We start from the raw sequence: 15,622 nt of genomic DNA, 5'->3' as shown, positions 1-15,622 counted from the left end.
TAAATTTCTCTATACAATTTAAAAACCTTTTTAAGCATTATATTTTTATACAAACAACCGACCTAGCGAGAGCAATTAGCACTGAATTAGCATTTCTAAAAATTACATGTGTCCTGTTGTTGCATTATTTTGCTGAGCACTTAATTAATTGTTCATGTTTGTCTAAAGATTTTTAAATGCAGGGTTAGTAGGAAATTAAATGCTTGTAGAATTATTATGAATAAAATAATATTCTTATTCAGAGAAAACATCGAGTAGTTTACTACTAATTTAAACCCGAAAGAATCTTTAGTACCGTCCAATCCATTAAATTAATCAAAGTCTCAACGTTTCAATTCCAGTTGACACTCACCACTTAATAAAGAAATACATTATTTACATTCAATGGAGGTAGCTCAGACAACAAGAACGATTTACCGTGGGGCTGGGGGGACGATAGAATTACATTAACACCCTTAACTTGCCACGTCAGATAACCTTAAAGTCGGTTTGGTTCCTGCCAAAAAGCGTGATGAAAACCACGGAGAGGTGTCAACACCCCCACGCACACTTTTCCCTGGAGTTTCACTGCATTAACACCTCCTACTCTCGCCACGTGTTCCCAAGACCACCTTCTCTTGCCACCTGGTCTTTTACACTTCTCCCGTCATGCTGTCATCTGGCTAGAAAAAGGAAGAACGATTCCGGGCAACTCCTGCACTTCACGCATCTCCAGAATTATCCTGCCAGACCTCACTTGAAAAACCATGGAGGTTCCCGTGGGGTTCTTGGCAAATCTCTGGAGCTTTGTTTCATTTCTTCCCTTCTTTTCTTTGCTCTTTCTCCTTGGCCTCCTCAAAGGTAATTACAAGCTGAGTTACAGAGAAGAAAATTAGTGAAAAAGAAATTTCACAAAGGCAACATATTATTGTTCGTGTCAATTTTAATTTGTTTCGAATCAGGACGAAAACATATTGCAATTTCATTCTGTCGGTATTACTTCACAAATTAAAGACTACCCATGTTTAAATTTTGTCCATTCTATGCATGTGAAGTTAGTTCATGATTTTAGAGAACTTTGCTGGGTGTCATATGCTAATGCTTGTGTAGTTGAAAGAAAATTATAGAGTCACAGGAATGAAATGAATGACTAGATCAGTTATTATAGCACAAATGGGTAGTTTATTTACTTGTTGCATCTCTTATTCTGTCCACAGCTGCAATCATTTGTCCTGTTGTGGTGGGAATTATTGTGACTGGGAATTCAGCAGTGGTAATTGGGCTTTGGCCTGCACATTCTCTATGGACTTACTTCTGTGTGGCAAGGTTTGCTTCCTTTGTATTTGAATTGTGCTACCTGTACTGTTATACTTGCAATTGTAGTCCCTTTTAAATTCAGGGTGTAGAGAATATGGTGTTGTGTCCTTATTTCTGTTTTTCCAACTTGTAATTCTAGAACAAAGAGGCTGGGGCTGGTTCTCAAGATTGTGGTTTTGGTATCATTGGGTGTACCAGCAGTTCTCTGGCCAGTCGTAGCAGTTGTTGGAAGCCTTTTAGGTGGAATAGGGTATGGATTTTTCGCTCCCCTTGTCACAACTTTTGAGGCCGTTGGGCAGAATGCAGCCGACAAGTGCTACCACTGCTTTGCTGTGAGTTCCTTCATCTCTGTTTGATTTTTTTACAAGGAGCTATCTGACTGATATTCTTGCTGATGTTATCTAAGTCAAGAGGAATTTTTTTTTTTTTTGGATTGATAATTGATATATATATATACACATATTATTTTAGAACTTGTTCTATACCTTCCTTTCTTGCCTGAAGAATACCTTTACAGATAATGCCTCTGTAGTTTATACTAATGCAAAGAAACATATTGTTTGTTGATGCAGCTTTGTTCACTTAGATGGAATTGAAGTAGGCAATGGGGTTCTCTAATCAGTTTAAATAATGAAAAAACTGTCCATCTCTTTATAATTCATTGAACCAAACTTCCATTGCTCTGACAATTATGTCCTCCTTGAACTGCAAGAATGATCCTTGGATCCGATTGTCTGATAATTTATCTATATTGGCATGTCTAATGATATTCTAACACAGTTTATGTTGTTATTGTTGTTTGCATGGTTTAATAAATCCCTATTGTTATAACACTTATAGCATATATCACTATTTGACTATAGCTTTTGCTCAGTGTATGAAGTGTTGGCTCGGTCTGCTAATCTGTGGCATGACTATAATTAATAGCCTGGTATTTTAAATAAAATTTTAGATTAGCTTGCGAATTTTGGCGTCCAGTCTGTCATTTGTATGATATGTTCTATGGTTTGATCAATTCACATGTTTGGCTAAAAATAAATAAATAAATTCTAATGGAAAACTTACTCATTGCATGCCAGGATGGTTGTTTGTCCATTATTAAAGGAAGCTGCATAGTGGTGGAGGACTTTGCAGATTTCTGCTTCCACTCATACTTCTCCTACATGGACGAGCTAAGCGAAAAAATGCCCTCGGATGAGAAGCCCTTGGATGTAAAGTAAGAGATTGCCCATTTTAATCTTTGCTGCATACTAGTAAATAAATATAAGTAGACTCTTCAGATTTTGTTCTATTTCGTCCTTGCAAGGTTATCAAAATTGCCAGGTTGTTTGTTGGTTGGGTTGATTGGCATGTTAGTTGATGTGCCTTTGATTACAGCTGTTACTCTGTGGAAAAGCCCATATATGCTGTTCAAAGGATGGAAGAGGCTGTTAGAGGATTTAATCGGCAGAGAAGGACCATTCTTGGAGACTGTGTGTGTTCCGTTTGCTGGTTTAGCAATCCTTTTATGGCCTTTGGCTGTTGTGGGAGCTGTAGTTGGAGCTATCATTGCAAGCTTCTTCCTGGGACTTTATGGTGGAGTTGTTGTGCATCAGGTCTGCAAAAGTTCCTTTCTCTATTACTTCAAGCCGTACATGTCTTTGTTGCAATTATTTTCATGTTATATCTAAACATATATTTATGATAATCCAGGAAGAATCACTGTGTATGGGATTTTCCTATATTATTTCTGTGGTTTCACTATTTGATGAATATGTAAATGATTTACTCTACTTGAGGGAAGGATCCTGCATGCCCAGGTACATCCTGTGTTCCACTTTGTTCATTTAATAGCAGCAAATAGTATTTATATAAGTCATATTTTGCTGAAACGTCAAAATGGAGAGCGAAAGTGAGGTTTTTTGTGTTAGAAACGCATTCCTCATTCACTCCCAGGATTTTATTCTGCTCCTTTTACACATACGCCTTGATTTTGATTCTGAGACATACTTTTGACAGCCAGGCCCAGATATCGTAGAAACATGAGCAATAGCCCTGATATGGAAATGCTGGAAAACAATCATTACAATGAATTGAAGAACAGAGGAGAAGGTTCATCCAGCAAAAAACTTATTTCGGAAAACTCAAGAACATTGAAGTGGGCAATCCAACAATACAGACCTATGCAGGTCCAGACTCTTTGACCTATAATTTCAAATTGTAGTTTGACACAAAAAAACTCAATAATGCTGCCAATTTTACAGGCATGGGACTGGCTTTTTAAATCCTGTGAGGCGAATGGTAGGACACTCCTCCATGATGGCCTCATAACTATCAAGGACATTGAGGAGTGCATTGTGAAGAGCAATTGCAGAACGTTGGGTATAAAACTACCTGCTTTGTCGTTATTACAGTGTCTTCTGGTATCAGCTAAATGTGACTCAACTGGCTTAGTGATTGGTATGTCCCTCTTCTCTCATTTTTTCCATTAGCTTTGTGGATGATGTTACGGTTACAATCATGATTATGCGATTGAATTTTCCAGGTGATGGTGTGGAATTGACGAGGAGTAATGTGCCAAGGGACAGGGTGTTTGATTGGTTTATTGGACCATTATTGATCATAAAAGATCAATTGAATAAACTCCAATTAGAAGAAAGTGAAGAAACTTGCTTGAGGAAGCTGTTTATGGGGTGCAAAAAAGAAAAACCTGAGGACTGGAATGATTTTGGTTATACTTCCGGTGATAGTGTCAGGAGAGCACAGCTGCAAGCCATAATTAGACGGTATAAAAGCTATATCCAAAAATTACACAACTCTTTGAATTCATCACCTGACCCCTGGACTGCCATCTGATTGTATGTTATGAATCATTAGCTAGCATGCTACTTCGAGCCATTACCCGGCTAAAGTTTTCTAATCTACTCCACTACTTGATTAAACTTAGAACTCATCATGCCATTCTCATTTTATGACAGGTTGCAGGGAATTGTGGCTTCAATGTCCCGGATACCAACCTTTCACCGTCGCATTAGGAATTTGGTGAAGTTGTTATATATAGAGGCCATTCAGGCTGGTGCTCCTGCCAATCATATAGGAGGAATCCTAAAGCCAGATATAGTGGCAAGATATCATCTGGAAGAGGGGATAGAAAAGATAGATATGAAAATAATGCAGAAGGGGACAGAGCAAATGAAAATGAGGATGTAGTATAAATGGCCCTTGTACAGTTACAAGTTTTGTAGAATTTGGCTATAATCTTTACGTATGAGACAGTTTGTAAGAATTAGTTCCAAATTACACATTTGCTGTAAATGTTGAACATGACTCATATGAAGGACCTGTTAAAGTTAAAATCAGATTTATATATTCTCTTATATCCGGAGAACACCATCTTTGGACGTGAAAGAACTGTAGCACTGAGAATGCCAACATTGGGATTATGCTTCTCTCCTATTTTGTTATTTGCTGGCTACGCAGAAGAATCCTGTCTTAAGGGTGTGAACCTTCTCCATAGCAAACAAAGCACCCAACCTGGACCTAAAACTATAAGGTAGGGTTTAGTCTTCAAAGCAAATTTAATCTCCGCACACCCGTGAGGATTCAATCAGAGGTTAACCCAAGTCTTTTTGTGTAAGTTCCTCTGTTCTGCTGCTGTTTCTGCTACGATTGCTGGAGGTGCTTAAGCACCTGCAGATCACAGCCATCTCATTTTCAGGGGCTTATAGATTTTGATTACTTAATTACTGTTGGAAGTTATTCTAGTATTTGGGTGTACTGCCTGCCTTGGCCTGATAATAGGTAAGAATCCAGAAAAGAGAGGGACGAAACATTGTTGCTTGCCCATATGGCACGCAAGGATCAGAGAGTCAGAGCCTAGTGGACCAAATTGCTGTCATATTCTCACAATTCAGAGAATTTGATTGGCCTTTGGAGTGCCCGGATGGAACAAATGATTTTCAAATGGCATTTATACCGACGGTGAGTGAAAAATTCGATTAAGAATATCAATTAATGGAAGCTTAATTCATCTGAAACTATATAAAGAAAGAAAAATGAACCATTCCTCCTTTTAAACCGTTTACAGTGGCGAGATCATAAGCTATCAGACCATCATATTGTTCATTTACGTCTGAAATTGTCCTTCCCATATCTTTTATTTGTTTCCATTTTTGTGTCTATATATGTGTTGGTGAGATGTATATGAGCTAGTATCCACTTCATGGAGATTATAGATTTTTAAATTACGGTTAAGATACAATGGACAAAGTCTAATCACCATTAAAAATTTGTTGTGTTGTTGAGTAGGCAAACTGACTTGACTGTAAATAGCAAATAGGTTTGAGGACATTCTCTTCACCCCCTTATTTCGGACACCTTTTATGCTTACAACCTCTAGATGGAGATTTTTCATCCATGGAGAGAGGCCAACTTTCCTGCCTCTTCCTCATTCTGTCTCTTTCCCTGAAATCACAGCTTCTGGCAAACAACATTCGGACCATTGTCCAATATCGCATGCTCAGTTTCAACTGCGATTCTTTGGCATCAGCTTTATGTATACCGTCAATCATCGGCTAGGATCCAAGGTTGCTCTAATCTCCTGAAACTTTCCAAGCCAAGGTAACGTGAGTGTTTTTCTTTTAAAGGGTGTATGATGAGTCCAGGCAAACCGTTTAAGACCAGAAGCAATAGAACTGCATCGCCTTTCTCTGCTACGTCTTGAGAATCAGAGATTGGATCATATCCCATTCCCATGCAAAAAGAAAGGCAAACATAGAATTGCGTCAGGATTAATGGCATTCCATTTCCCCATGAGAGCTCAGTCAGTTGGAAGTTCAGCATTTTATGCAGAGAGAATAACGGAAGAACCTCATCCTCTCACAAACAGTAAAAATGCTCAGAGCGCCGTCACGTTGGTGTACCAAACCAATATACTAGGCTATTGGCGTAACGTTACGATTATGTGGTGCAAGAATCTTATGAATCATGCTCTCAGCATTATGGTGAATAGCATGGAAGGAGATGCTCAATACAGTTGCAAGATTGACCTTAAGCCTTGGCATTTCTGGAGCAAAAAAGGGTACAAATCCTTTGACGTTGAAGGGAAGCAAGTAGATGTCTACTGGGATCTGCGATCGGCAAAATTTACCACTGGCCCTGAACCAGTAGCAGAATATTACGTCGCTCTAGTTGCTGATGAAGAGGTGGTGTTATTGCTGGGAGATTACAAGAAAAAGGCATACAAGAGAACGAAATCAAGACCAGCCTTGGTTGAACCTCTCCTGTTTTACAAGCAGGAAAACGTGTTTGCCAAGAAGAGTTTTGCAACCAGGGCTAAATTCGATGAAAGAAGAAAAGAACACGACATCGTTGTGGAGAGTTCAACAAATGGATTTAAAGACCCTGAAATGTGGATAAGCATGGATGGGGTTGTGTTGATTCACATTAGGAATTTGCAGTGGAAATTCAGGGGTAACCAGACTGTTTTGGTAGATAAGCAACCCGTGCAAGTGCTCTGGGATGTGCATGACTGGTTGTTTACCAGTCCTGGAACTGGCCATGGCTTGTTTATATTCAAGCCCATCGCAGCTGAAGCAGAAAGTGACAGAGAGGGCAGTGGCCATGGAGGCGACAGTGATACCAGCACTGGAACCAGGTATTATTCTACACACAGCCCCACCATGACATCCGAATTCAGTCTGTTTCTTCATGCGTGGAAGATTGAGTGAGATTCAATGTGTGCATTCCGAGATTTCCATTACAAAAAAATCCTTTTGCAGGCAATTCCATGCATGTATATTCTTCAAGTACTGTAAATTTTTTATCACAAATGAAAGTTAATGAAGCGGATAGTCTTGCTGTTTTCAACTATTCAGAATAGGGGACATGATTTAGAAACAAAACAATAATGATAATATTACATTGTCATGTAAGTCTTTCGTCATTCACATAAGCCTTTTGTCGTGAATAATCTACTAATTCATATCAATACACAGTAAAGAAGAGATCACGTGTACCCAACAAAACCAACTATCCTCTGACTTGAAAAAGGAATTCCCTGTCATTTACATTCATGATCTAGTATAGTAGAGTATTTCTCGAAACCAAATCAAAGCATAATCTTCTTCGTTCTGCTCTTTTGGGAGCTAGGGCTGGTGGGGTGTGGAAATGTAGATATTCGTGCTATAGCACTTTCTTTGGCGAAAATGAGAAAACCATTTGCAAAGCACCAAGATAGATTCTGCTTACCTGTTGCGACAATTAGCAAGAGTGAAACACCATGCAATGTTGGCTCGTGGCCAAAAATGATGTTGGTTAAATTAGAAAGAATGCAGATATGAGTTCTATCGCTCGGACTCTTCATTTTTCCTAAAATACCTGTATTCAACACATTCAACAGACATAAATATAGCTTTCTCACCCTTCACATGTATGGAAAAGCATAAAAAAATAAAATAAAATAAAAAGTCTCTGCCTCGGACACACACCCATCAATCTTTACTTCCAGCAACAAAGGATATGACAAACCAGGAAGTAAAATTAACTCTACCCTTAACAGAATCCTTTTTTCTGCTAATTTTTTATTCCCTGTAGATTCCTCTTTGTTGTATTAATGGATATACAGGAGAGATGCTTATACCGATTGCACCATTAAGCCAAAATGCAAGGTACTTGAACGTTGAGTGGCCTTATACTACAAAGGAAAAACTTGTAAGTGCCTTTTTGAAGGTCCAAAGTTTACTAATAAAAACATGACAAATATTCAAATTCATATTCAAACTGCTTTACAACAGTTAAATGATTTGTGATGGAAGTATGATTGATTAGCAGAATCCATTACCGAGTTTCCAGAATCTTTTGGGACCTTACCTGGAATCCTCCAAGCAGATTACTCAATGAATATTACTGTCTTATGCACAGCCATCGGTTTTAGCTTCACTAACCATCTGTCCTTTGTCAAGCGGATAATATAAATATCTCCGCAGGGAACCAAAAGCAACTTCCAAAGTGATAAAATACAAAGAAATAATAGAAAAAATGCACTGTTACCATGTCTGCTATTTTGATTTTAGAGAAAAAAAATGTACAATAATTTATCATCTCGCTATAATAAGGGTGAATCACATTTGAAGAGCAACTCAATTATATCTTAAAATGTTGCACAACGAGTGATACTGGAAGAACCTGAATCTTGTAGAAAGCTGTAAGTTATGAACGACCAAACTACCATATGAAAAAACCAGACACCAATATCACCTCCCAAAGCATCTCAACACTGATGAGGCAAGAGTAGAAGAAAGAAATTTCAATCCAGCAGATCCTCCCGGGAAGTAGGACATAGCATAGTAAGATAGCGTAATGACCTAAAAAAGATTGAACAGGCATCAATTTCCAATAACTTGCATTCCAACACTTTTGGTGCAGAATGTAGTAATACAACATCCAGACTACGTTAATGATTACTTATCATATGAGGCATAATACATGATAGTACTTAAAATCTGTTTCAAAAAATATGCTGGCAAAGTAGTAAAAGAATTAAATTATTATCCCCTAGATCTTAGAAGATCCCTAATAAATTTTGTAGAAGGCATTGTATGAATAACAGAATTTAATTAAAAATAAGGCATTCCAAAATGTTAGTAAAACAGCTAACACTCACAGAAGGTATTCCACAATGTTATAAAACAGCTTGTACTTAGCAGTCAGAGCAGTAACTTATGCATAACAGCACTTCAGGCTCTTTGTACATATCTAGAAACTCTATCAAACCTAACTTGGCCACTATCCCAGTATCCCATTTCCCCAACATGAGGGAAGAAAACAAAAGAAAATTCAGATTCATATGGTGCTAATACCTGTAATACAGAGAACAGCACGGAAAGAATGTAACTATGAAGCCACATGGAAACATAAATAGTACCCACCATGCTGCCGACAAAACCCAATGTAAAAGGCAGCCTCTGAAAGTAAAGAAGAAAGAAAATACAAGGTATTTTAGGATGCTGTAAGAAGGTAAAAAAAAAAAAAAAAGATTACTTCTAGTTTCAGAGAGGTCTTTAAATTGCAAGTTTTAGTAGGTAAATCAAAATGTATACTAAGCAAAAAGAAAGCAATGAACTAATATACCTCTTTGGAGGACATGTGTGCAAACTGATTTCGAGGACCTTTCAAAGCAAAGAATGAGCCAACAATTAACGCACAACCGATTGTAAAGCAGATAGCAAACTTCTGCGGCACCAGTACTATCACTGGAAGGAACATGGTGAACGCCACAAAGACGAAGAACACTCCAGCAGCAAGGAACACCCCAAAATACATTAAGGATTTACCAGACGGGACATTGCTAGTTGCAGATTGAAAGCTGCCTGGTAAGTCTCTGACTCCTTTTGAGACCCTGAAGAGTTAAATCGGTATCACCATTGAAATATAAGAAATAATGACTGCAGAGAAAAGAGTGATCAAAGCTCAAACCACAAATAAGCCAGACTTTTCTGATAATGAGCCTTCTCTCCTCTTATGCTTTCCAGAAAGCAGAACTCCACTCAAAAGAGATACTTATCATCAAGGTAACAAGAACATTGTGTCCCTCCTATTTTATTTGCATAGGCTGTAAAACTACACTCTATACATAAAGGCAAAAGCTCATATATTATGCTTCATCACATTCACAATAAAACCTATTGTACCCACCGAGCATACTAATAATCCTCATAAAATGAAGAAAAGCCATAACCTGTTATCAGTGCCACAGGCAGAATGCAAAGAGAGAATCTTTGTTGACTATGGAAGTGAGCAGGAGATAAGGTTGCTCGACTAAATGGGGCCAATCACTGAATTGTAGAACAGCTAATGGCATGAACTGTGTACAAAACCTATCTAATTTGCTTGAAAAGCTCACTTAGGAAATTAATCAGAAGTACTTGCAAAAGGGCGTAACTCAGATTGAAACATTCTTGAACTCTTATTCTGATACATTCTGTAATTTACTGCTATCCAACAACAATGGAGAAAAGAAGATTTTTGTTGGCAAGCTTTTTGTAATGTTCATTTTACAACAATCCAACAATATCTTAAACATGATCTTTGCCATCCATGTAACTAAGCTACAAGAAAAGCAAATAAATCCTCCATAGGTTTCACCAAAGATTGAAACGAAATTAAAAATCCAACCATTGCTGCATTAAAGAATGCTTACTTATCAACCTTATCCACCCAAACCATGCACAATAGCAAATGGTGCCCCACAATCTGTCATCTTTGCCTATTTAGATCATTACTTTTCTTCATCAACCATCCAATAAATGAAAACAAGATTGGAAACCAGCAAGCTGAAAATATTTTGGTAAATGTGGAAGCTGGGAGAGGTACCTCTCTTCCATCCGATAAATCTTACCCTCCTTTCTTTAAGATTCAAACCTGATTAGTGCAGTAAATCAATCAAGCTATTCAAACTCCTCTGGATGAATACTCAAGCTCATTTCATTTACTATGGAGGCTTTTCTGATAGTTCATGTATACTGATGATTGAATTTGAGCTCAAGCCCTAATTGAGTATCAAGCTCCTTACTCCAGTTTATCATATTTGAGCCTAATTGAGTCAAAATCAAGGCTCGGCTCGGCTTGATTACACTCCTAAACCTGACACCTCCAAGCAGAGTCTCAAATTCTAACCCGTAACTCCTTGACCGGAACATATTGCATTTAACCCTTCGTTCATTTTTGAAACGGTAGACTTTTTCTCACGAAATGAACCCATATTCAATCCAGTTCACCAAAGCCAAAAAAATCTACCGAATTATACCAATAGAACAAAATAAACAACAGAAGGATACCCTTCTGCTACGAAGCAAAGAAAAAAAATATAAACTCAAACAACAAACTGTCCTCCATCAAAATTCCATGCAAAAGACAACATTATATATATATATATATATATATATATTCATAAGAAATACGCACATGTTAAAGGTGCCGCTGACTTTATCCGAGGTAGTACGGGCAGCGGCTTCGAGATCGAACCCAAGAGCGGAAGAATCAGAGTCTTGGGAAGCGGCGTAGGCATTCCAATCCGCCAACAAAGACGGCGATGTCTGTTGATCAACACCGCTGCTGCTGGGTCCTCCTAGGAACCAAGACTGCGCCGTGCTCTTCATTTTTGCTTCTCTGTTTTTATTTATTTAACTTTGTTCTTGACGCTTTTGCTTTTGGGCTAACGAAAGCTTGGAATTCAGTGGGTTCAGATTAGATCTCTGGAGGTTTTGAGATCTTGCAGTGTGGTTTCGCGCCAGCCTCGGTCGCTAATATTATTTACTTTACCATCTCGACCAATGGTTTCTTTCCTTCTTGTATGTTCCTTAATCTGGAGGGACTCAGGGGCTGTTTGGGAGTAAAGGTAAAATGCATTTCTGGTTTCAGACTGTACAACAAAATCAATTATGTCTGCAAATTGAATTGAAATTTATTTATAATATATATTTAGAAGGAAATAAATGTAATTATTTTTATCAAAAAATTATTTTTTTTTAAATTGAAGATGTATTAAATCAAGTCAAATACATTAACAATAAAACACATGACACTAAATTAGACTATTCACTTAAATCATCCACATAGAATTATTTTATATATATATAAAGATTTTGTTTATTATATATTTAAAATAGATGTTGCTTTATTGGGAAAATACATATAAAAATATGAATAAATATGTAGATTCATAGATAAAATCAATTAAATAAATTTTGATAAATATTATAGACTAATTAATTAACAAAATCAATATCAATAACTAACTTATCCTTCTATTGTAATTGATCTAAAAGCAATTACGTTAATGGTCAATAAATTAATGACAGCGAACGAGACACTTTAATACCATAATTTAAAATATCCCAAAAATGTTAAGAATTTTTTTTGAATAATATGTGCATGGTTAAATATTGTAAGTCAAAATTCGTTTCAAAAGAATTTTAAGAGTCCAAGATTAAATTGGGGTTGACTACCTTTGGTCAAATTTCCAATCTAGGAACTTAAGTTTAGCTATATATGATATAGTAAGAAATTCATGCAATGCATTATAAGAAATTTGGTTGGAGCAAATCAAGCCAAATATTGAATATATACGGCATAAAAGGATAAGCATGGAATGAATTAGACAAGGGGAAGGAAGAGGGCTGCTTTTAAACCATATGTCTTTATACCTTTTATATATGTAACTTGAGTAACAAGAATAAATTGCAACTATCATCAATATATTTGTATTTATTTAATGATATATAGATGCAAAAGAATTGAATTTAATCTCCTTTGTCTCAAATTATGCTTGATAGAAGAAAATTACTATAAATTTATATATACCTTCTGTTATATTTTCCTCTTTATATGAAAAGGTATCAAGTATGTATAACAAAAGGGAGATTTCATATCTGTTTTAATTGTGATTGTAGACATAATAGAATGCATATCCAAACAATGTTTCAAGAAACGAGCAAGAAAGTCAAGATCTTTCATTTCAAAATGTTAATTAAGAAATTGTTGTAATTCGAGAATGCTGGTCATATCATTATCAATGATACTCATATTATCCACGTAAAAAACAAAAAAGCCATATCATAAGCAATATGGCAAATGAATAATACAAAATCATGAAGATTAGAAATAAAATAAATTAAGCAATAGTGAAACTAAATTTCACACATTAGGCTCTCGTTTCTTGTTTTAAACCGTATTAAGGCTCATTGAAGCTTACAAACTTGATGAGAGTAACTAGATGGATGGAACATGTACACTTTTTACTTGTAAAATCATTAATAAAAAACTTGCATTCTTAACATCCATTGGAAAAAGGATCAACCCTTTTGTTTGTAATGTTTTCATGTAACTGGAAGCTACCTTGGTGTTTCGACTTCTTTGTTAAAACAGAGCCAATTTTGACTCTTGCCATATGTTTGTAACAGCCTTGTTACCTTAATAATATCACGGCTTCTCAAAAAAGAAAAAAAAAAGGATAAAAATCATAGTGATGCTTAAGTATATACCTATTTCACTTAACCTTTTGCAATTAAGTTATTTTATAGATTAAAAGAATTGAAAATGAGTCATGTATAAACAAGTTTACCTTTTTCTTTTGAAGTAAACTAAATGCAAATAAAAGATTGACATAAGACTTAAAGAAATGTTCGTATAAAGATTGTTGGATTGGGTTCCATGATGAGATATTATCACTTTAAAATAGGTTCTCACAGTGTTGTCTTTTGCAAAAAGATTGACTCATATATAATGGAAGAAAATCTACTTTTATTTAGAAATTACAGTCCAATCTTCAGCGAAGAATAAGGATTTTGTATAAAAGGTGATTAAAGAGTAATTATATAAAAATATGGATCCAGTCAATGATTTGATTTAATGTAAAAAATTAATCACTTTTTTAAAATAAAATAAAATTATAATATAAAATTTCATTAATAATTTAAAAATAAATTTTCAGATTCATTACTACAAATAGTCATAAAGCATAAAAACAATATTAAATTTATCACATTAGGTAATACTCGACATAAAAAAAAAAGCTAGGAGCTAAAGGGTAATCATAAAAGGTCATAAATCGAGTTAATGATTTGATTCAAAAAAAAAATTAACTTCTTTTGAAATAAAATTAAATTATAATATAAAATTTCATTAACAATTTAAAAAAATTAATCACTGAAATAAAATTAAATTATAATATAAAATTTCATTAACAATTTAAAAATAAATTTTCAAATTCACCAATACAAATAGACATAAAACATAAAAAAAAAAATGAGATTATCACATTGGTAATGTTGGGCATAAAAAATGAGATAGTGACTAAAAAGTAATCATATAAAGTCATGGATGAAGTCAATGATTCAATTTAGAGCAAAAAATTAATTTAACCTTAGCTTTTAGACAATAAGTTAAATGACTTACTACTATTTCAAAACAATCTATTTAATTTAATTAAAGATGATAAAATTATATATTTCTAAATTTTATATATAATAATAAAATAATTTAAAATTGAACCTGCCACTCGACTCTCCACCACTAATGGTCACCACCACCAACACCATCATCATTATTATTATACTCATAATTAAAAGTTACAATCATAATCAAGTAATTATCAACATGTATGATATAACAATTATACTTAAAATAAAAAATCAATATACATATTAAACAAATTGACAATTTACCATAACGTCGAGCTAAACTAATACATAAGGAGACTTAACAACACGTTAGGTCTACAAAATAAAATAAAAGTAGAATGAAATAATTATTTCATAAGAATAAAATAGAAAAAAAATAGTTGTTATATATTTTGATTATGAATAGAATAAAGAGAGAATATTAAAAGCATCATTTTACCCTTCAATAAAAATTAATGTATTTCTTTAAAAATTATAAATTGTAAAAATTCCAACATATTTTATTAAAATTTTCATAAAAACAAATTTACCATTCATTGAAATAATAGTAACATTTTTTATTATATGTTTCAAAAAGTATATATTTTTAATTATAAAGTCCAACAATATATTCTTTTTTTGTTTCTTACAAATAAAATCATTTTTTTGTTTCTTTTTCATTAAATCGATAACATTTTAATTTTTAAAAAATGTGAGGGCAAATTTGTTATGGTAGTGTTTCTATTCCTTGCTTACCTGAAGTAACTATTCTCATGGGGAGTTCGAGAATGACTATTCCCTCTTCATAAGGAATAAGACTGGAATGACCATATATTTCATGAAAAAATCATTCTTGCCAATCAAATTATTTGATAATACTATTCACATTGAAATAGAAGCTAAATGAAATAGTAATTTCAACTAATTAATATTGCTATAAAAGTTCAAAAGAACTTATTTTTACTAGAGACAAGTTCTTGTTGGCATTTTTTCATGTAGTTAATTTATATTTTTTATTATATACCATCTTTGAGATAATGAATATACTAAAAAGAGTAATCTTTGTTGTTTACCTTTGTTTTTTTTTTTTTCTAAACAATTTTATTTCAAGAGAAGAATTCAACTTGAAACTTTAAATGTCTTTTCCTTTGAACACAATTCATACTAGGATAATTTGAACAATTTTTCATTTTGATTTTGTTAGTTTTCTGGAATCAAGAACCTCTAACAATGTAGAGAAAGACAAAAAAATTCTGGTATGAAGAGACAGGAAGAGCATTTGGTGAACTAATCTTATTTGGCTATAGTTAATTAATAAACTAATAACAAATTAATTAGAGTTAACTACTTTAGTTTAATCACATGCTTTTAACACTCCTCAAGTGGAGCATGGATGTCACGAATGCTCA

The 15,622-nt window shown here is 34.5% G+C and overlaps 3 protein-coding genes across 3 annotated transcripts; 2 read left to right on the top strand and 1 right to left on the bottom strand.

The window, feature by feature from the left end:
- The first annotated feature begins 686 nt into the window (after positions 1-686).
- Positions 687-4,665, top strand: LOC110409507 (putative membrane protein At3g27390). Its single transcript, XM_021418866.2, is given in 11 exon segments — positions 687-840; positions 1,197-1,305; positions 1,436-1,628; positions 2,376-2,512; positions 2,603-2,891; positions 2,989-3,095; positions 3,299-3,464; positions 3,540-3,735; positions 3,821-4,061; positions 4,254-4,378; positions 4,381-4,665. Coding segments are annotated over 11 exon segments (1,767 nt in total). The 5' UTR covers positions 687-746; the 3' UTR covers positions 4,491-4,665.
- A 1,044-nt stretch (positions 4,666-5,709) lies between these two features.
- LOC110409322 (uncharacterized) lies at positions 5,710-8,118 on the top strand. The gene has a single exon (XM_021418629.2). The coding sequence runs from the start codon at positions 6,069-6,071 to the stop codon at positions 7,002-7,004; it is 936 nt and encodes a 311-aa protein (XP_021274304.1). The 5' UTR covers positions 5,710-6,068; the 3' UTR covers positions 7,005-8,118.
- Positions 8,119-8,305: 187 nt separating this feature from the next.
- LOC110409323 (protein transport protein sft2-like) lies at positions 8,306-11,701 on the bottom strand. Its single transcript, XM_021418630.2, has 4 exons — positions 11,239-11,701; positions 9,406-9,673; positions 9,135-9,239; positions 8,306-8,639 (listed from the first exon to the last, which is right to left on the bottom strand). Exons 1-4 carry the CDS (start codon positions 11,430-11,432, stop codon positions 8,529-8,531), a joined length of 678 nt encoding a protein of 225 aa, XP_021274305.1. The 5' UTR covers positions 11,433-11,701; the 3' UTR covers positions 8,306-8,528.
- Positions 11,702-15,622: the final 3,921 nt, after the last annotated feature.

Source organism: Theobroma umbraticum, unplaced genomic scaffold (assembly GCF_002168275.2).
Source record: "Theobroma umbraticum cultivar Fairchild unplaced genomic scaffold, ASM216827v3 scaffold_44.0, whole genome shotgun sequence".
In the NCBI taxonomy this organism is placed as follows: Eukaryota; Viridiplantae; Streptophyta; class Magnoliopsida; order Malvales; family Malvaceae; genus Theobroma; species Theobroma umbraticum.
The sequence above is the reverse complement of the archived record's forward strand: the minus strand, read 5'-3'. Positions and strand labels throughout refer to the sequence as shown.

What these genes read in the sequence shown, in the direction of transcription:
- LOC110409322 (XM_021418629.2), top strand. Translation starts at nt 6,069, where the DNA reads ATGGCATTCCATTTCCCCATGAGAGCTCAGTCAGTTGGAAGTTCAGCA.
- LOC110409323 (XM_021418630.2), bottom strand. Translation starts at nt 11,432, where the DNA reads ATGAAGAGCACGGCGCAGTCTTGGTTCCTAGGAGGACCCAGCAGCAGC. An exon ending in GTCAGCGGCACCTTTAACAT is followed by an intron (nt 9,674 to 11,238) that starts GTGCGTATTTCT and finishes TTAACTCTTCAG; the next exon opens with GGTCTCAAAAGGAGTCAGAG. An exon ending in TGCTGTTCTCTGTATTACAG is followed by an intron (nt 8,640 to 9,134) that starts GTATTAGCACCA and finishes AATCTTTTTTAG; the next exon opens with GTCATTACGCTATCTTACTA.